A 21333-nucleotide genomic window follows, 5' to 3' on the forward strand; every position below is an offset into this window, starting at 1 on the left:
TGCTACAGTCAAGAATTTTACTCTATATATAGTCAGACTGCCTGGGTCTAAAGTCTGGATCTGCCACAAGACTTCTGATAAACTGCTTAACCTCCCCATACCTCACTCAGTCTACACATCAATAAAATGGGAATATGAATAGTATCTAACTCATAAGGTTATTAATAGAATTCAGTCAGTTAATATGCAGAGTCTCAGAATAGAGGATGGCATAAGTACCATATAACTATTAGCTTCTTGTTGCTTTTACTGTTGTTATTTCAAGTATTTTGAGTTTGGCTTCTGTCACTTACAGCCATAGTGATTTTTAGAAACAGATCAAATTGTATCAGTCTCTTGCTCAAAAGCCCCCTTAAAAAAATCCCATCTCATCCTGCATGGAATCTAAACTCTTACCAGGGCCTACAAGGTCCTCTGCCCCACCCTCACCTCTTGCAGGTCGGTATGAGGAGGTTCTGGTATGGGGCCTGGGGACTGTCACAGCGAGCTGGGTGGGGGAACACTGAACCAACCAAGAGACGTGAGGTTATTTTCCATTTGCATCACGGCACTCACCACACCGACTGTCACGTCTATTTCTTTGTCTTGCCCACCAGGTCTGCAGCGCTTCTGACTGTCCCCACTCATCTTTGCCAGCTTGCAGCCAGCTTGTCTGTATTTTACCCAGGGGGTAGCAGTTAGGTGAGGGGGGAAGCAGGCTAGGTGACTGGGGGCCTACCCCAGGAGCTGGTGGGGCCTCAGGAGGGGTCCTGGAGTGAGCAAGGACTCACAGGGGTTCCACAACATCAGGCTATCTTCACTTTGCTGGCTCTGAACATGTCCGCATTAGGTAGAGGTCACAAAGCCCAGTCTCATGGGGGATGGACAGCAGATAAGGTGTGAGCGCCGCAGGAGGGCTGCCTGGCCTGAGTGAGCGGACAGGTACAGGACATAACCCCTGTGTCTGCTGCTCCCAGAAGGATTTTAGGCAAATATCGTTTTACAGATGCTAAGATCCCTGACTTGTAACGATGAGGGAAGCTGCCAAAACAGGCAATTATGCAATCCTGTGAAATCTCAAGCTGACCAGCAAACATAAAAATTTAGTATAGAAAATAATTCAGGAAAGCTAGTTTTACATAAAATTACATTCCATGAACTCTTGTTTCTTTCTAATTTGCCACACCAAACCTAATTTTTCCCTCATGTTCACTCAAATCTTTTTAGCAACTATGAAATTTTACATCATGTTCTCCTAAGAGAGCAACATGGCAGTTTAGTCACCAAAATTAGGAGTATACCATTCTTTCCTTGACTCCTATCTGCTTCGGTCCTGCCTTCAGAGGTGTCTTTTCTGTTCTCATTTTCTTCTTTGATTCACTTTCATTTTCTTCATTTTTCTGAAAAGCATGCACTTTTCTTTTCATTGCTATACCTTAACTCAATAATACTCCCTGCCATATTGTGATTTATAGTACGAAATATATATATATTTGGTCTTCTCCCAAGGTTCCTGGCACACAGTTCCTAAAACCCTTGGAATTTTCTAAGTAATAAGAGAGATAAAGTATCTTTTGTTATTCATAACAAGCCTCTTTCAACCAAACCTGAGTTTATGTTGATGAGGTAACTTCTGGAAAGCCCCTATGGATACAGGCTGGTTGCCAGGGGAACCAACCACAGGATTAGAGGTTTGGGGAGGGGAAGGGGCTGGAGGTAGACTCAATCGCCCATGGACAATGGTTTAATTAACCACACCTAGTAAGTAATGAAGTCTAGAAAAGGCCCAAAGGAAGGGGTTCACAGAGCTTCCATGTTGGTGAATACACGGAGGTGATGGGGGGAGGGAAGTTCTACACATCTTCCTGAGATAGGGCGGGGTCAGGGCCTCCAAAAACACCCACTAACCTTCAGCTGGAGGCAGAAAACTAGTGGACCAGAATGTGGAACAAACCAGCCAGAACTGGCCATGACCAAGATGTCGAGGAGATTCACCTCCAAAAACCTCCAGCCTCATTATACCCTCATTAAAATACATTTGCGTATTAAATAACACCCACCAGCACCACGACACTTCCGAAAAGGACCATGTAAGAACAAAAAAGGGGTATATCTGCATTTCTCAGAAAAGCCCACCCGTTTCTGAACTGGAACTAATAGAATATTCCTCCCCTTCATTTCCATGCGAAACACCTACCAAATAAGAATTACTGTCACACATAAATTCGAGGTTGTCTGTAGCTCGGAGGCAACCTCTACTCTGCCTGTGGAGATCTTTACTCAATAAACTACTTTCAATTGATTATCTGGCTCGCTCCTCAATTCTTTCCTGGGCATAGCCAAGAACCCTCTTTCCTGCAATATTCCCACATATCCTGCCCTATGCATCTCTTCTATCTGGCTGCTCCTGAGTTATACCCTTTTATAATCTAGTAAGTAAAATGTTTTTGAGTTCTTTGAGCTGCTCTAGCAAATTAATCAAACTCGTGAAAGGGGTGATGGAAACCTCTGATTTTATCGCCTGTCAGTAAGAAGCACAGGTAACAACCACACCCTGGACTTATGACTGGTGTCTAAAGGGGAGGGGGACAGTCTTGTGGGGGTGAGCGGTTAACTCCAGACAAACAGTGTCAGAAATGACCCTCTTGGGTCATCACATTGGGTGATCAGAAATGCCAGAAGTGAGGTCGAGTACAATGTGAGGAGACAGAAGGGGAGTTTCCTAAACACTCCCCTTTTCTATCAGAAGACCACTTCACATGCACAAATCCCTCCATGAAATGGAATCATTTATGGGGTATTACCGATACATTACACCTCTCATATTCATATGGGCATAAGTTGCTCTCTTTTTTTAACTTGGAAAATGCCCAAACATACACAAGAGCAGAGTGTAACAAACCTCATATCAATCAAAAAGCTTCAATATTTTGCCATGTTTTTTCATCCTTCTCCCCAACTCCACTTTTTGCTGAAATGTTTTGAAGTAAATCCCAGTCAACCAAGAGCTAGTACATGTTCAAACTTCCCAAAGTATCTTTAGATCTTTTTTGTTTGTTTAAATCTCAACCCCAAAAGGCTCGTTTTATTTGCTTGTTGTATCTCTTAACTCTCTTTTAATTTAGGTACCTTCTACCTAATTTTTTTTCATGCTACTTGTTGAACAAATCCGGTCAACTGTGTAGAATATGCCACATTTTGGATTTGCTTGCTTCCTTGGGATGTCATATAACTTGTTCTGCTGTACCTCACATTTCCTGTTGGCTGGGAATTCATTCTCGAATCTTGATTAGATTATTTCAGGTGTTTTTTTTATCTACCCCCACCAGGAGAGGAGAGAAAAGGGAGAAGTCCAAGAATTATGGGGGTGCTGCTGTGTGGTTCTTATCAGGAGACATTATCATCCAGTTGTCTCATATTCAATGATGCTGAGGTTGACCAGTGGATCTGGGTGAGAAAGGCCTGATTCCTCCCTTATGAAGTCCCTTACGACCTTTCACCAAATGGTATTATCCTCCACTGTTGACCACTGTACACTATACAGAATAATACTGAGAGTCTTCTAAAGAGAAGAATCTTCCCTCATCAATTAGAGCCACTTAGTTACCCTGAGAAACAGTCTGTACTGGAGAAGCAGGAAATTTGCTTAATATCTTATTTTTCTCCTTTTAAGTAGAAAGTTTTAGGATACTGAGTTGGTTGCACAGTGTGTCTTGACAAATCAAAGTCAAAGGGTCCAGTCCCTCCAGAGTGGCAGATGCCCTCTGGCCCCAGTGGCTTCCATCCACGTAGTATTGCTGTTCACAGTGAAGTTTACAGAATCACCCAAATTCCAACTATTAAAAATAGCTTCTAAAGGCTAAAATCTGAAGACAATTTAGATAACAGAAAGATTCACCTCAATAAAATAAGCCAAAAAGAATAACTAGAAATTAGCAACAGCCTGAACACTGGATTCATACAAGCATTTTATGAAGTGAACTACAGTTTCTGATTAATAGTAGCAATTTGGATTTTCATTTGGCATATACAGTTAGGAAATATTTACTCCATAATCCGTTATGGAAGATCTACTAGTCAAAACATGAAAAAAGTAACACTGAATTTTACCTTTAGGCAAAAAAAAAAAAAAAAGAGTATGCAAGTTTAATTCCATTAAGGTTAATGAAAACCACATTTTGAAACCAGCTCCTAATATTTTCCATTACTGTTACTCTACAGTATTTTTGGCATATATCTATCCCAAATAAATGTCAATATGCTTGAATTAAGGTCCTTCAGAGTCAGTCAGCACTCACAAATAAATTATTTCAGTTTCATAGTAATCACATAGTATACAAAAGACATCTGTTAGTGCATCAAACTGAAAGCCAAGGTTCAATGACATAAAGATTTTATTTAAAGTCTGTCTGTCCATTTACAAGGAGGTAATACTTGGAAAGCCACTAAAATGCTGGAAGATATAAAATATAGTACCCTTAAAGACATAAAACTGCTGGGAGCCCTGGAGCTGACCTGGGCTTCTAGAATGCTTGTACAGAGCATCTGCCCAGAGGGCCAAGGCCTCCCAAACAGTGAGGCTCCACTGTGAAATCAGAGCCCCAGACCTGCCAAAGGAAGAATAAAGCAAGAGGAGACATGGCATCACTGCTCCCTGCACGCTGGCAGACCCTGTCCTGCCCTCCTTTCACCTTCCCTGCACAGGCTGCCCTCTTTATCTTCTGACTTCACCCCTAGTACTCTCCCTTTGTTCACTATTTCAGCCACAATAGGTCTCTCAACAGCCAGGGCCGCTTCTGCCTCAGGAACTTGGCTCTAGCCATTCCCTCTGCCTGGAGTCCTCTTTTCCTGGTGATCAACAGGGCTTACTCCTTCATCTCCTCCAGGTCTTGACTTAAATGTCACCTTCTAAGTGATGCCTTCTAACCACCTTATCTCAGACTGCAGCCCTCTTCTATCTACACAAAGGGAGGAATTTTTCCCCTGTTCACCACTGTCATCTTCTGTGCCTGGAACAGTACCTGGCACAAATAAAATATGCAATAAATATTTGTGGAATGAACGCATGAATCATAAGTCCATTTGATTCTTTCACTTATATTTACACTGAAAAAGTAATTTTATTTAAGACAAGTGATAAACGTTTGTAAAAAGAGATGGACATTTGTGACTTCCTACTAAATAGAAAACCAAGTTACAGGGTTGTCTACACTTCTTTAATATGAACACCAGGTTTTAATTGCAAATGATTCTTAGTAAGAATAACATATTTCTGGGACAAATGAAACCGAGGTAGACAAAACCAAAGAAAAATTAGCCACTCAGTTCAGGTAGTCTGGTATTTTACAGGGACACTGGAATTACCACAATCGTAAAAACCACCGGTGGAGATGCTCCTAGATTCAAACAGAAAAGATACAGTCAGCAGGTCCCCTGCAGTCTAACTCTAAAAAATGTTTGGGTAGGATGTCAAAGCTTTCTACAAAGAACAAATTCAATATGGGAAAGCATATTTTTCCTGAATTCCCATTTTGGCTGGACTGACAGCCAAAGGAGTCAGTGAGACTTATATAAAGGAATTCCCATGAAGCACTTGATGAAGACCACATTTCTCATTTTAGACAAAATTCCAGTTCATATACAATGTGAACTATACATTTTCTATAAATCCAGTGAGGGAAAAATCCTACCTAAACAGGCAATTGTCTTGTCCAAAGGTTCCCAGCTACTGCAAGTGTATCCAATGAGCATCCCCCCATCCCCTCCACTTCCTTCCCAGTGCCCCATTCTAGACACAAGGCAAACAAAGCAGTTACTACTGGTAGAAGGGGTTCTCTCAGGCTCTTATACGGAAAAACAGTTCCTACATCAGGCAGGTAATACTGCTGCCACCTTACAACACCAAAAGAGAAGATTCCACAGAGGGAAAAGGGAGGTGAATTACCTCAGGAACCAGGAAAGAAATAAGCAGAGCAAATGTTCTGGGAGGGGCAACTTTTTCTACTTAAAGGAGCTCGTTAGAGTATCTTTCTGCACACTTGCCTCTGCTGTTGCCTTTCCACACATTGCGTTCCGCACTTCAGAGAAGGGCTGATAGTACCTTTCAAGCCATGTTGGAAGCAATAATAAATGATGATGATGACAACTAACTAGGTACGGAGTTTCACACACACCTACCACTTCTGATCTTCACAAGAACCCTGGAAGGTAGGTGGCAGTTCCATTTTATAGATGGACAAGCCGAGGCTTAGAGATGTTAGATTTGCTCAAGGCTCTACAGAGCAGAGTCATTTTCCAAATCCAGGTATTCTGACTCCATGCTTTATAACAGGCACTAGTTAACTAGTGAAACACCATAGTCACAACTCACTGACCTAACAGCAAGATTGTGAGGATGAACCCCCTGGGTAAGGGGCAATGTCACGGATGGGCACAAACAGGACAGGACTCACACAGGCGGCAATGCAGCTCCTAGACACAGGCAGCAGGATCGGCACACCCACCAGCACATCCAAACCCGGCTGTAAGCAAGGGAGCATCAGAAGCAAGCTTTGGGCACCTTCAGCGTGGGACACTGGCACTGATACTTAGTCACAGGTTGAAAATGCTCAGGCATTTGAGTACTGAATGTAGGGCTTCTCTCTTGTCCAGTCTTGGGCTAAGCTCCTGAGAAGTCCTTGACTCGCCAGTCAAGTTCAGCAATGTGAGGCCAGACTTCTTTCCCCAGGATGAATGTTAAAGAGCCTCTCAGGGGCTTGCTGATAAATCCCTAAAAAGACCAACGGGAAAACAAACAAATGCCTAGCCATTCCATCTGAGCTGGTGAATATTCCGAGAGAGAGACCTTATTGGTCCGTGGCAGTACATAAATTCTAGAAACAACAAACACTGCTTTGTGGAAAAAGCAAAATGTTAAGTCTGCAGGCCTATATCTGGCAATCACATTTTAGAACTTATTTCTACGTCAGCTGTTTGAAACTTAGACTACACTCATAGATTCAAAAACCTATCAACAGCATTTAGTTTCCAGTCTGGCCTCCGAAATCCTGTTTAGCCCGTTATGTACAAAAACATGGTAGTATTCCAGCTATCCTAGTCACATTTCAATGGAGGAAAGCCAAGTCCAAATGCCAAACCACAACAATAATGAAATATTCCCCTTCTTAGCTCAACTGGTCCACACAGGTCCCAGGAAAGCAGAAGGGACAAGGCCGGTGCTACGGCCCCTCGGTGGCTTACTGAACCCTTCTCCTCATGGCTGGTTCATCCTCTAGTTGTCATGACTTGGGGAACAAGGGTACTTGCTCGGCAGAGTTGGAGGACAAACAGACACGCAGATTTAGCTCTGCCTCCTCCAGCACCTGGAGGCATGGCTCGAAGAAGAGCTCAATAACATTCAGGTTAAAAGAAAAGCCTTTGGCCTTTTTCAAGCTACTCTTGCCTACAATTCTCAATAAAGCTAAAAGTGCTGTGTCATTACAGGATGACAGCTCTAGCAGTTGGGGTCGAATTGTTCGACACTTTCTCAGAGGCCAAGAGTCCCTGATGGCTGTGTCTGCCGTGACCAGGCACACTGTTGGCAGAACAACATGCTTCTCCACGTAAAAAAAAAAAAAGCCGGAGCTGTACATTTGTACACACACAGGCGCTAGTCTGGAAAGGCATGTACCAACAGTAAATGGTGGCCACTTCTGGGAAAAGGAATGGGGTGGGAGAGGAAAGCAGTAATTTTGCTTGAATTTCTTTTGAGAAGTACGTTTAAAAAATATATATATGCTGGGCTGGCCCGGTGGCTCAGGAGGTTGGAGCTCCATGCTCCTAACTCCGAAGGCTGCGGGTTCGATTCCCACATGGGCCAGTGGGCTCTCAACCACAAGGTTGCCAGTTCAATTCCTCGAGTCCCGCAAGGGATGGTGGGCTCCGCCCCCTGCAACTCAGATTGAACACGGCACCTTGAGCTGAGCTGCCTCCTGGATGGCTCAGTTGGTTGGAGCACGTCCTCTCAACCACAAGGTTGCCGGTTCCACTCCTGCAAGGGATGGTGGGCTTCGCCCCCTGCAACTAGCAACGGCAACTGGACCTGGAACTGAGCTGTGCCCTCCACAACTAAGACTGAAAGGACAACAACTTGAAGCTGAACGGCACCCTCCACAACTAAGATTGAAAGGATAACTTGACTTGGAAAAAAGTCCTGGAAGTACACACTGTTCCCCAATAAAGTCCTGTTCCCCTTCCCCAATAAAAACAAACAAACAAGCAAACAAACATATATATGTGTGTGTGTGTGTGTGTGTATATATACACACACATGTTTTACATATATATACATATATATGCTTTATGTATGCTTCACGTGTATAATTTTTAAAAAGAAACCATGACAAGCCACTTTAAAAACATTTAAAAATGATAATTTCCCTGAATATAAAATGTGATCAAAGAAATAACCAGAAATTATAAATATATTTGGATAGATTCAAAACAGGATGACCCAGGGCAGTCATTATATATTTATACTAGCAGGTTCAGCAAACTACAGCCCATGGGCCAAATCCAGTCCAACAGACACGTCTACAAGATAAAACTAGTTTTTACATTTTTAATGGGTTATAAAAAAAGAAGATGTGAGAGACCACATGTGACCCACGAAGCCTAAATTTACTGTTTGCCGTCTACAGAAAAAGTCTGATGATCCCCGATTTACACCAAGAATACTGTGTCTTTTCAAAAAGAGTTCTAAATTCCTCTTGGAAATGCTTTCAAAATCACTTTTAAACACAATAAAAATTAGCTGTATTCCTTAATAGTTTACCTCTTTGTTTTTTTCCTAAACCTACAGCAGTAGCTTATTCAGCCACCTCAATCACTGGATCTGGCTCTGGAGACTGGTGATTTCCTAAAATCAAATTCAGCTCCAGGATGGGGAAAAGGGCATTCTTCCTCCTAGCATCTGGGAGCCTAACCTATGATGTGCTGCTAAAATGCAAAATGGAAAAATCAAACTCAGAAGAACTCTCTGAGCAGTTAAAAATAATTTTAAAAATCTATCAGTGACACTAATACAACAAACCACAATTTTACAAACCATTTCCTAAACGAAGGAAGGGAAAGAAAAAAGATCGTCTTTATTCTGAATGAAATTTGTATTCTAATCTTACATTCTAATCTAGAGCCCTGAAAGAGGGAGAGTATTTCATTTTGACTATCAAAGACCCTAAGAAATATACTGAATAAGAATCAAACGCATCCAATTATGAACAGGGATACATTTTCCTACCCGAGTATGACACTGGCTAGCATGTAAATTCAACAAAAATGGCCACCCTTTGTAGCTCTGTGTTCAAGAGAATCTTGACTCTTAAAACCGTACAAACTTTTCAAGAAACAACATCTCAAACAGGTACTTGTAAGAAATCAGTTCCCAGATGTTCTTTTTTGTGAATTTCAAACTGGAAACATAATTTATCCTGTGAAAATGTGTGGAACTGTCTACATTAAACTACTGGTTCTATATGACAACTCACAAAGCTCAAAATCATATTTAGACTTCTCAGTCCCCACCCTGTACTTTTAACAGTATGTTATTTGGAAATTAAGTTCCAATTTGAACATTTAAAGAACATAAAATATATGAAATTTGTCTGTGTGTTTAATAATCTTTTAACCTACTTAATTTGAAATGAAAGCAATTCAGAACTCGGCATGCACAAATTTTTCTAAGGAGAAAGTATCAACAGGAAGAGAATAAAGACCATCGTTATGGTGACTTGGGAAAAAACCATTTACCCCTGGGATACAGTTTCCTAGCCAAGTATGACCCAGAAGATACGCTACCTCAATGTCCTGGAGACTGAATTCCTTCTGATCCGTGAAGTTTGCAGCCCCAGCACTCAGTTCCATCAGCATCTTGGCGATCTCAGGCTTTATGGCTGAAGTCAGCCGACTGGCTGCTTCCATGACGTGCTCCTGCACGTCTTTCAGTTGCATGGCCGCCTTGGAGTAGTGCGAGTTCCTGAACACAGTGCTGAAGAGATCTGTGAGGAAAGTACTGGCACGGCAGAAGACATTGAGGGCGTCCAGGTACTTGGAGATGCCCTGCTGGATGTCGGCGATGGGAGTGGAGTGGGGCATGGCATGGTGGCAGCTGCCTGCAGCAGTCAGACTGCCCAGCGGGGCAGTGGTGGCCGTAGACGCCAGGGGAGCACTCAGTGCTCGGCCCAGCTCGGGCATCGGGTACTGCTGGTGCTGCTGCACCTTCTGCTTGGACCCGCCAAGCAGGAAGCGCCGCTTGTAGTCCATTTTGCTGTCTTGGGCACTGCAGCAATACATGCGGGAGAGGGAACTGTCCCAGGGACCGGGAGCGGGGCAGGGTTCCAAGTCTTGTTTATCCCCCCCAATCTGTAGCTAGGTATAAAAATAGTGGAGTTCTGCAAATATAAGTTTTAAAAAAGGCATTTCCATGAGGCAGGTGACCATGTGATCCAATGTAGATATGAGGAGGACAACAGGTTTATATAATTAATATTTTCAGTGTAGGAAGGACCTCTGACGAAAAATATATGTGTGTCCAAAATGCTGTAGAAGAACTGTTAGCATTCCACTCTCTTCATAAAAAGATACGCTTGCTGAGAAAAACGCTTACCTATAATTGCTTTGCAAGAATATTTTGATACTTGTATCTACCATGGCAGAAAAATAACTTAACTTTAAAAAAATGTAATATAATGTATCTTTAATATACCAGAAAAGTTAGAACCCCAAAACCCACAAGCTGATCAACAGCGATTTAAAAGGTAGTACAGAATTACCTCACACTCAGTTCTTAAGGAAGATCAAACCTCTGCTGAATTTTGACAGAGCCTGCCTGTCAAATCCATTTACCTGCAAAGCTTCTTCTCAAAGCGAAAAATTTCCAAATTTCCTTTAATATTTTCGGAAAACAAGTTTTTGTTTTTGAAAAATGGCATTTGTTATTGTAAGTCTTCTCCTCCTTGCCTTTTGTTTGCTGAGGTAGCGATTTCCTTGTAACATTAATAAGAGGTGCTTCCAGACTGGGTTGGCCCTCAATTGTAAAGTCTGAAGCAAGAATGCACAGATGTAATTGTAAGGCCTCTAAGTCATTTCCTGTAAGGGGGAAAAAATAAGATTGTTAGGAAAGTTACAGGACAATGAGTAATTCTGGAACATTAACTCCTAAAATGCTATTCTCCCCAAAGGTGGGCTACAAATGAGTAAAAAATCATATTATAACCTTACAAAAGTAGGTACAACAGCGAGAGCTGAACTTGATTCCTTGAGTTGTAGCACAAAAATAATGCAATAAAAAAAAAGTTCGATTCCACAGCCACCATTCCAAAGCTAACACGAGTACCTGACAAGTCAATCAGGGCCTGGATGATAAGTATAGCACTCCTAAAACTTTAAGGGGATTTGGAAAAGGGAGTGATGAGCAAAGATGAAGAGAAATGAGGAAGGTTGTTATTTAGAAAATGTTACTTTGAGTTAGGCCTTGATTGTAGGATGGGTTTTGTCAAGTGCCAAAGTGATGGGTGAGGCTCCCCAGGTGAAAGGACCGCCATAGCAAAGGCCCTGAAGCAGGATGGCACGAGGTCTGTTCAGGATACCCAGCTGGACCAAAGTGCAGTGTACAGAAAGACAGAGCCTGGAGGTGGGTGGCTAGCAGGAGGTCTGCAGATAGGATTCTTCTCATCCTCACCTAGGTACCAGTTTCCCTCCTGGATGTTCAAAGGGAAGCCTGGCAGAGTGCGCCAGCTCTTACACTCTGAGGTAGCTTCTATAGCACGCCTGGCACTGAATAGGTTCAAATACCCATGTCTTGATATTTCTGATTGTAATTTCTGATACACCTATAACAGTGGACTCGTGTGAGTCTCACATAGCTAGCACCAGGGTTCACACTAGCCTGAACTATCTGTTCTTTCAAACATAATAGTTCAAATATACAAAGGTGCCCAAAAAATGTATATACATTTTAAGGAAGGAAAAAACTGTATTAAAATTACACTGATGGGAACCACTTTGAGCCTCTTATAACTGCGGAAGTCAAACATGACTTGTATTCCTCTTTTGTTATCAGTATATACTGAGTATTACAATTTTAATACAGTTTTTTCCTTCCTTAAAATGTGTGTGTATACATTTTTTTGGCACCCTCTGTATTTTACTGAGTATTGTCTTTAGTCCATATTACACTTCAACCTATGTGTGTATATAGTTTGGTCTACTTATAGGTAACTGGTTTTTCTTTCTTTCTGTTTTCCTTATTTTGTAGATAAAAATAAATACAAGTCACTCATCATGGCCAATACCATGCCTCCTTTATGGTTCTGTGATGGCATAAGGAACCTAGGAAGGTAAGTGACAAGAACAAGAGATGAGAAAAGTGCTGTGGATACAAACACATTCTCTGAAAGTGTAGTAACCCTAACTCAGCTAGCATGTAAATTCAACAAAAATGGCCACCCTTTGTAGCTCTGTGTTCAAGAGAATCTTGCCTCTTAAAACTGTATAAACTTTTCAAGAAACAACATATCAAACAGCTACTTGTAAGAAATCTGTTCCCAGATGTTCTTTTTCCAAATTCAGGACAATGAGGCAATCATATCCATCTCTACCCAAGCGCTCCATTATAATCAGTGCGGCTTTAGGAATTCTGATGTACAACAGAAGCGCTCCACAGGAGTGCTGAAGGAGGACGGCTGCTCACACAGGAACCGTGTGGCCCGTGAAGGAGAGCCATGGCTTTGAGTTGGCCCCACTGAGTGTCCTGAGCAGCCCTGAGGAGCACTCCTCAGTTCGATGCTGCGTGCTGGTGCCTCTGGTCTGAGAGTCCACCCCCATGGCTCTGCCAGATGGTCCTGGAAGGCCAAGAAAGAACCGTATACTTACCTAAATTTGTAAAAATTATCATAAACATGAAACCGCTTTTTTAACTTTACATGCTTCTAAAGTTTATTTGAATGAAACTTGTAATGCTTAAAAATATACTACTTCACCAAATTCAGCTACAAATTCAATGCAACCGTTTATCAAAATCTGAACAACGTTTTTTAATAGAAATGAGCAAGATGATCCTAAAATTTATATGGAAACACAAGGGACCCAAGATGGCCAAAAAAATATTGAAAAAAATATGCTGGAGGATTCAAACTTTCTGATTTGAAAACCTTCTACAAAGCTATAGTAATCAAGGTAGTGGAGTACTGGCATGAGATAGACAGACAGACAGACAGACAGATCTCAATGGAATAAAACTGAGAATTTAGAAAAACCCCTACATCTATGGTCAACTGATTTTAGACAAGGGTGCCAAAACCCAGCTGAAAAAGAACAGTCTTTTCAATAGAGGATGCTGGGACAAGTAGATACCCACATGCAAAAGAATGAATATGGATCCCTATATAATATACAAAAACTAACTCAAAATAAATAAAAGACCTAAATGTAAGAGCTAAAACTATAAACTCTTAGAAGAAAATATGTATAAAGCTTTGCGATCTTGGATTATGAGTAGGCAATAGTTTCTAAGACATGACATCTAAAGCACAAGCATCAAAAGAAAAACTAGAAAAATTGGACTTCATCAAAATTAAAAATGTGCATCAAAGGTCATACCACCTGAAGAGACAACACACAATGGGCAAAAATATTTGAATATCATGTATCTGTTAAGGGTCTAGTATCCAGACTATATAAAGAACTCTTGAAATTCAACAATAAAATGACAAATGATCCAATTAAAAAATGGGCAAAGAAGTTGAATAGACATTTCTTCAAAGATATACAACTGGCCAATAAGCGAAGGAAAAACTGCTCAACACGATTAGTTATTAAGGAAATACAACTCAAAATCACAAAAAGATACCACTTCACACATACCAGGATGACTACAACAAACACAAAAAACAAAACAGAAGATAAGTGTGGGCGAGAATGTGGAGGAACTGGAACCTTCATACATTGCTGGTGGGGACACGAAATGATGCTGCCACTGGGAAAAGCAATTTGGCAGCTCCTCAACATGTTACACGGAGAACTGTCAGATGACCAAGCGATTCTACTCTCCACAAGCCAGACACATGAAGAAGCAACAAATTATATGATCCCATTGCCATGAAATGTCTGGAGCAGGCAAATCCATAGAAACAGAAAACATATTTGTGGAACAGGGAGTCACTGCTAATGGGTTTCTTTAGGATGCTGACAAGATTCTGAAGTTGGACAGTAGTGATGGCTGCACAACTCTGAATATACTAAAACACATATGATATATGAATTATGTCTCAATAAAGCTGTTATTTTAAAAAAATGTATTTCATCTTTGCATTTCCCTTATGTATCTTCTGGTTTAACAGCAAAAGGTACACAGCACCTTTTGTACATTAAAAAAAAGTACATAAAAGGTAAGTTTCCATGGATACGTTTAATGTCAGACTTAGTCTCCTCTTCATACTCCAACTGGAAATCTCTATTTAAATGATGCTATCCAGAGCCTGGCCCTTAAAGGTCCTCTAATTTAAGGCCTTCAATTTATAGACAAGGGGAAAATAAATCCCAGGATACTAAATGTCTTGCACTAGACCACATAGTGTCAGGATCAGACTTGAGTATCTTGACTCTCAGAACTCCAAACACATACATAAACATTCTGTTCTAAATTACCCAGACTGGGAGGTAGATTAAGCTAAGCTGCAGTCACAAATCCTTAAAGAGCAGCCTAACCTAATAAAGATTTATTTCTTGCTACATGAAGTTCAATGTGGGTCTCGCAGCCCTTCTTCAACTTGTAGGGACATCACTTCAACTTGTGTTTTCCATAGTCACCTTACCACACAAAAAAGAAACTCATACCCATTTTTTACTGTTTCCCACTGGAAGTGACACACACCACTTCCTCTCACAGCCCTTTAGCCAGAATTAGTCACATGGTACCAGTGTAACTACAAGAGAGGCTGGGAAATGGAGATATGGAATAATGGGGAAGCACTACAGTTGGCCATAGCTGTCCACTCAGCTCAGCTGTGTGTTGTGAAGTTCTCACTAGACGGCAAAAGCAATTCAGATTCCACACAGGAGAAGCTGTATTGTCATGAGGAGTCCCCACAGCCGGCCAGGTGATTGTTACACAGGCTGCTCTAGGACATGCTCTTCGTTGTATGTATGCAGAACGGGGGAGTGGAAGGCGGTGGGGAGGGAAAGGTCACAGATTTCTTTGAGAAATTGATGAAAGGACACTCCTTAGTCAAACACATACTCAAACCACCAAAGTTTCCACTCAGTTTTGGCATTGGAGCCCCAGGTGAATGACCACCTGCCCTCAACACTCCCCGTGCTTCCTGTCCTCCCACAGGAAGGCTACAGAGAGCTGGTGGCAACAGGTAACTTTGGGGAAACCGAGCCTCACTTCCTGCATCTAGTGTTGATCCAGCAGGTAACCAAGCAGCGGAGGCCAAAGGCCCAGGCTAACGCATTCAGGGAAACCAAAGAGAAACACAGCTGGGACTCTTTTGCACCCACACCACTCACTACCTATGCACCTGCATTTTCCAGGTGTGGTCCTTAGACCATGAGCATCAGGACCAAAGGCGCACCTGCCTTACGATAAGTCGTCTAGAGGTCATATCAGTGTACAGGGGGTGGTCGGAACAGCCACTGAACATGTCATTAAGAATGGAAACGTTTCAAGTAATTTTTTTCACAAGATGCCATATTAACATTAACCTTTTTAAGACTAGAATGAAAAGAAAGAAGGAGTCAATGAAAACCAATCCTGGCTAAAGGACTTCCTTCCCTGATATTAGAATCAGAATACCACTCTTAAGACAATGACTATTGAAACGTGGATTCCTGGGGTATAGGCCAAATCTACCGAATCAATCTTTCGGGGTAGGAGCAGAGCATATGTATCTTTCAAAAGCTTCCCAGGTGAGTCTGATGCAAGCTGTAATTTGAGGACCAAAATGCTCAGCTGAAAACCTGCTGGCAGTGACGAGGAGGGCACCGAGCACAAGTCCTGAAGACACTGATTCTGTTTACCAACACTCCTATTCAATCAAAATCCAGAACGGGAACCTCTCCCCCCATGTGATAAATGACCCTCTTTCTGAGAACCAAGGGGCTAGTTGGACAATTCAATGGAAACTTCTGTTTGTATCCTAATTGCTTCTAACGAGACCACTGAAGTCACACAGTCAAGCCTGGGGTTCTTCTCCAGGCACAAACCCCTTAAGATGAAAACTGTTTTATTTTTAACAGACCTGGTATTCCTATGCTGATCTTTTCTGGAATCAAAATTAGACAATGTTGAATTCAAGGAAATATTATGGAACTGAAATAACATTCAAGTTCTATTATTTTCAAATCAGATTTGGCAAAGAAGAATATGCAGAGAAGGTGGCAATATCCATCTAAGGAGTCGTCTTCACGGCAGTGATAATATCCCCTGACAAAATACTGTTGGCAACCGGGTGATGGGTACATGAGGTCCATCATATTATCCGCTCTACTGCTGCATAAATGAATAAACATTTCTGTAATAAAAAGTTTAAAATTCACACAAACATGTATACAAGCACCTGGATATATCACTTTTACTTTTTAAAAAAATAAAATTCTTCTCCATGCTTGTCTTACTGTTTTTTGAATGCTTTCAACCCTTATTTATCTGCCTGAAGGGCTAAAACATGTTCCATCTATCTAAGCACATTTCTTTTCTTAAAAAGAATTTTCACTGGGAAAATATTCATTATTTATGAATCCACTCACTATTCATGCTACATGGAAATAAATAGGCACTGTGAAAGACCTCAGAAATTAGTTGTAGCCAAGACTTGTAAGATTTAAGTCCTGTGTTCGTAAGTTTTACTGCTGCCTAAGATTCTCAAACACATAGCAGAAAAGGACACTTTAGGAGATGTCACATCTTTTTAACACCAATTTGCAAAAGTTTTCAACAGATTAAAATTGAACTCAGATATGATTACATCATTTAAAAGATTCCTTTCTGCAAAGTTATCAGTAATTTCTATTTCAAATAATAACAAAGAACATGCTTAAAACTACACAAAGTAAAAAGGACTTTCTTACATCCATAAATGATAAGATATAAAAGTGGTCATCCTGAGAAAATCTGAAGAGCTTCCCTTTGGAGAGTACAGAGGATAAAAGGTGGCCTTGGGGGTGGACTAACTGGGTGAGATCCTGGCTCTGCCACTTACCAGCTATGTGACCTTGGGCAAGTTCTTTAACCTCTCTGTGTCTCAGTTTCATCGTCTGTAAAATAGGGATAATAACAGTAACTACTGTTATTGAGTTAAATGAATTTATACACATAAAGCACGAAGAATCACATCTGGCACATATTAAGGACTAAATGCTTTATGATTATTCCCACATAATAAGTGAAAGTAAGAAGGCTTTGTTATCTCCACTTTTGTGGGGAAAAGTTACTGACAAACAAGAAGGTCTTGTAAAGTCACCCAATCCCCACCTGAGTAGAAATCCACATATTCTAGTGTGGGCAGCATCGTATGTTTCAGTGATATGATAGCTATCATTTGTGAACATAGAGAACAAATTTTAAATCCATTTCAGTCATTAAGACAACAGAGAAAAATGAAGTGAAAAGCAGTTCTGGTGACAGCAATGGTTTGACACAAAGTAGTTTCATTCCAAGACGACAGGCTAAATAAATAGTAGCCTTACCTCCCTATTCTCCCCAAATCCCAATGACATAACAGTAAAGATGTGTTCACAAGCGAATCACAGCATAACAGTAATGAGAAGTTTATTTAAATGCTGGCCACTTTGAGTAACGTGAAGATGGAGAGAAAGCAGCTAATTGTATCACAGGACAGACCAGACCAGAGGTAGACACTTCCCAGAATATGCAGAGTCAAAGGTGGCAGAGAGGCAGAACCCTTTTTCCTGGAGGAGCTCGATAAATGCCCAGCTTTGAGTCAGCAGGTACAGAAATCAGGAGTGGGAAATGGGTTCATCTACCTGATCTCTATACTCTTCACTCCTGGTCAATGCATCGGCCAATTCCTATTAAGGCAAGAGGACCGTTGGAAGAACAGGAACCTCTTATCAATTACCTATATAATCAGCCCAGTTTTTCATTGACAAGGATCGCCAGATAGTGAAAGAAAACGAAGAGGACAAAAAGGACAACTAAGATGAGAAGCACATCAGACCCAGAAGAAACATATTTCAGGCCCCAGAAAAACACCTGAAAAGAAATTCTGATATCCTCAGAGAGATCTGAGAAGCAAGCAAAATCATAAAGGAAGCAAATCATAAAGGAAGCAGAAATCAAGAAGGAATTCTTGGAAATAAGAAATATGATTGCCACAATGAAAAACAAGGGGAGAAATAAAATGGGAGTGGAGTAGGGTATAGGGGAGACACACACACAAACACACTTATATTTTTTAAAATAACCTATTTTGTCGTGTATAATGCACACCCCCATTTTTGGTCCAAACTTTCAAGGAAACTCTTTCACTGTAATTTTTTAATTCAATTTTTGTTTACATTTAGGTACTTGTTTTTTGTATTATAAAGGAATTTTAGCATTTATTTTTTAACATACTATGGTACAAGAAGTTTTATGTAACAAATAATTACAAAACACAAGAACAGACACAAGGCACAAGACATTTCATGTACCGGTAACAAATTTACGATATTTACACATCATAGAAGGCCAAGAACTCTTCGTTGTTTCAAGTTTGTCGTAAATTCAACAAAACCAATTATCGTATTCCAGGGTATCATTCTGCATATGGACATTGTTATTGATTTCTAGAGTGACACTTTCAACTCATAAACATAAATAAAAGAATTCAAAAAAACATTTACATAGATATGGAATTAGTACTACCCATGCATAATACCCTTATTTTTCCCCTCACAAATTTGGGAAAAACGTGCACATTATACATGACAAAATATAGTAAACAATGGAAGAATAAACCAATAACAATGTTTACCTATGAGGTACAGAGAAGAACAAAGGAAAGGAAGGAAGTCGTACTTCTCTCATCTACCTTGCTTTAGAGTTGGATCTTTAGAACCATGTAAATATTTTATATAATTTTTTAAAAGTAAATCAACAGGGAAACAATCCCTAAAAATGAAAAACAGACAAATGAACCTAAACTATTTATCAAAGTGGTGGCATAACAACATAGAGGTTTACTTAAAGTTAAAACAGTGTTTTGACTGTAACTCTCTGGTGTTATTGTCAAAGGAGAAGAGACACGAATATGAAATCAAATAAATAAAATCCTTTAATCCTTTATTTGAATTTGAAATATCAATATGAAATCATGATTCATCTTTCTTTCCAAAAAGTACGTATTTACTTTATGGAAAAGACCTAAAGGACTTCACATCCCAGTTGCAGTGCATGCCCCTAATACTATTTCCCACCAAAAAGAATCAGAGCTCTTTATGGAAATGCCTGATTCTAGATCTGGGATCAGAAACAAAAAGATAAGCCCCGGAATTTTTATCCGGCCAGAAAGCAGGGAACCCATGTAATACTACTACCTGGCTCATATCACAAGGACCCAGAGTTAACCTGAAGAATAAGCTCTACTAATGCCCAATAATGGGACAACTTAAGCATCAAAAAGAGTAACTCTTCTGGAGCAAAATTCATTAAATATATAAAAATTAGTGAGTTTGAGCTTGGCAATGATTTCTTGGATATGATACCAAAAACACAGGCAACAAAAGAAAAAACAGGCAAATCAGATTCAAAATTGAAACTTTTGTGCATCAAAGGACACTAGCATTAGACTGAAAAGGCAACCTATAGAATGGGAGAAAATATTTGTAAATCATATTATCTGAAAAGGAATTAAGATCCAGAATATATAAAAAACTTCTATAACTCAAAAACAAAAACCAAACAGTCTAATTGTAAAACGGACAAAAGACTTGAATAGTAGTTTGTCCAAAGAAATAGACAAATGGCCAATAAGCACATGAAAAGATGCTCAACATCATTAATCACTAGGAAATGCAACACAAAACCACAATGAGACACCACTTCAAATCCATCAGGATGGCTATTATGAAAAGAAGAAAAAAACACAGAAAATAACATGTTGACAAGGATGTGAAGAAATTGGAACCCTGTGTGTTGCTGGTGGGAATGCAAAATGGTGCAGCCACAATGGAAAACAGCATTGTAATTCCTCAAAAAATTAAACAGATAATTACCATATGATCCTGCAGTTACACTCCTGGGTATACACATGCAACAACTGAAAGCAGGAACTTGAACAGTTATTTGTACACCAATGTTCATAGCTGCATTATTCATAAAAGCCAAAAGGTGGAAACAAGCCAAATGTCCATTGACAAATGGATAAACAAAATGTGGTATAACCATACAATGGACTATTATTCAGCTTAAAAAAGGAAGGAAATTCTGATACATGTTTCCATCTGGATCACCCATGTGGCAAGCTCCCTCTCTACTTGTCAGGCCACTGGTCTGCAGAAACCGGGCAGTGGTTGCAGCGTCTATGGTCTTAGCACAGGTGCTAGGGGAACAAAGCCGAGATCACGGTCTCTATTTCCGAAGTCACAGCTAAGTAACAGGATGGGCAAGCACCCTGTTTCTCAAGCTCAGGCTCGATATGGGTAGAGAGCGCTGGCTATTTCTCCGGGGAGCCTGTCCTTTATCTTTTACATCTGTTTACTTCTTTCACACCCACCCCCCCCACACACACACACTTTTCTCTCATTTCTCTAGTCAAGTATGTTCATCTACTCTTTTAGTTTCAGGTTTTACAACGAAATTTACCCTGCCAAACTCATGATCAAATATAGATGAACCCTTTGAAGAAGACAATACAAATGGCCAATAAGCACACTGAAAGGTGCTCAACACAATTAGTTATCAGAGAAATGCAAATCCAAACCACAAGTGGTATACTTCACAACCGGTAGGATGGTTATAAAAAAGACAGACAATAGCAAGTGTTGGTGAGATGTGGAGAAACTGGAATCCTCATATATTGTCCATGGGGATGTAAACTGGTGCAGCTATTCAGGAAAATAGTCTGGCAGCATCTTAAAAACTTAGAATTACCATGTATTCAAGTAATCCCACAACCATGTATACATCCAAGAGAAATTAAAAACACATCTCCACAAAAACTTGTATATGAAAGTTCAGAGCAATATTATTCATAATAATAAGAGAGGAAACAACCCAAATGTCCATCAACTAATAAATGGACAAAATGTAATACAGGCAAATGATGGAATAATATTCAGGCATAAAAAGGAATGAAGTGCTGATACATGCTATGA

The 21333-nt window shown here is 40.4% G+C and overlaps 1 protein-coding gene across 8 annotated transcripts in view; it reads right to left on the minus strand.

Annotated features, from left to right (window-relative positions):
* The window catches only part of GARRE1 (granule associated Rac and RHOG effector 1), a 71543-nt gene that overhangs the window by 36881 nt on the left and 13329 nt on the right, over window positions 1–21333 (minus strand). For 4 of the 8 annotated variants that reach the window (XM_074314414.1, XM_074314415.1, XM_074314416.1 and 1 more), the window contains exons 2-3: window positions 17217–17271; window positions 9814–11103 (exon numbers count right to left, since the gene is read on the minus strand). In XM_074314414.1, coding sequence (XP_074170515.1) covers window positions 9814–10308 — 495 coding nt within the window. In that variant the 5' untranslated portion in view covers window positions 10309–11103; window positions 17217–17271. Of the gene's footprint in view, window positions 1–9813; window positions 11104–17216; window positions 18964–21333 lie in introns of those variants that run through there. The other 4 variants (XM_019742672.2, XM_019742673.2, XM_074314418.1 and 1 more) reach the window with 2 other exon arrangements.

Source organism: Rhinolophus sinicus, linkage group LG11, assembly GCF_036562045.2.
Source record: "Rhinolophus sinicus isolate RSC01 linkage group LG11, ASM3656204v1, whole genome shotgun sequence".
Lineage (NCBI taxonomy): Eukaryota > Metazoa > Chordata > Mammalia > Chiroptera > Rhinolophidae > Rhinolophus > Rhinolophus sinicus.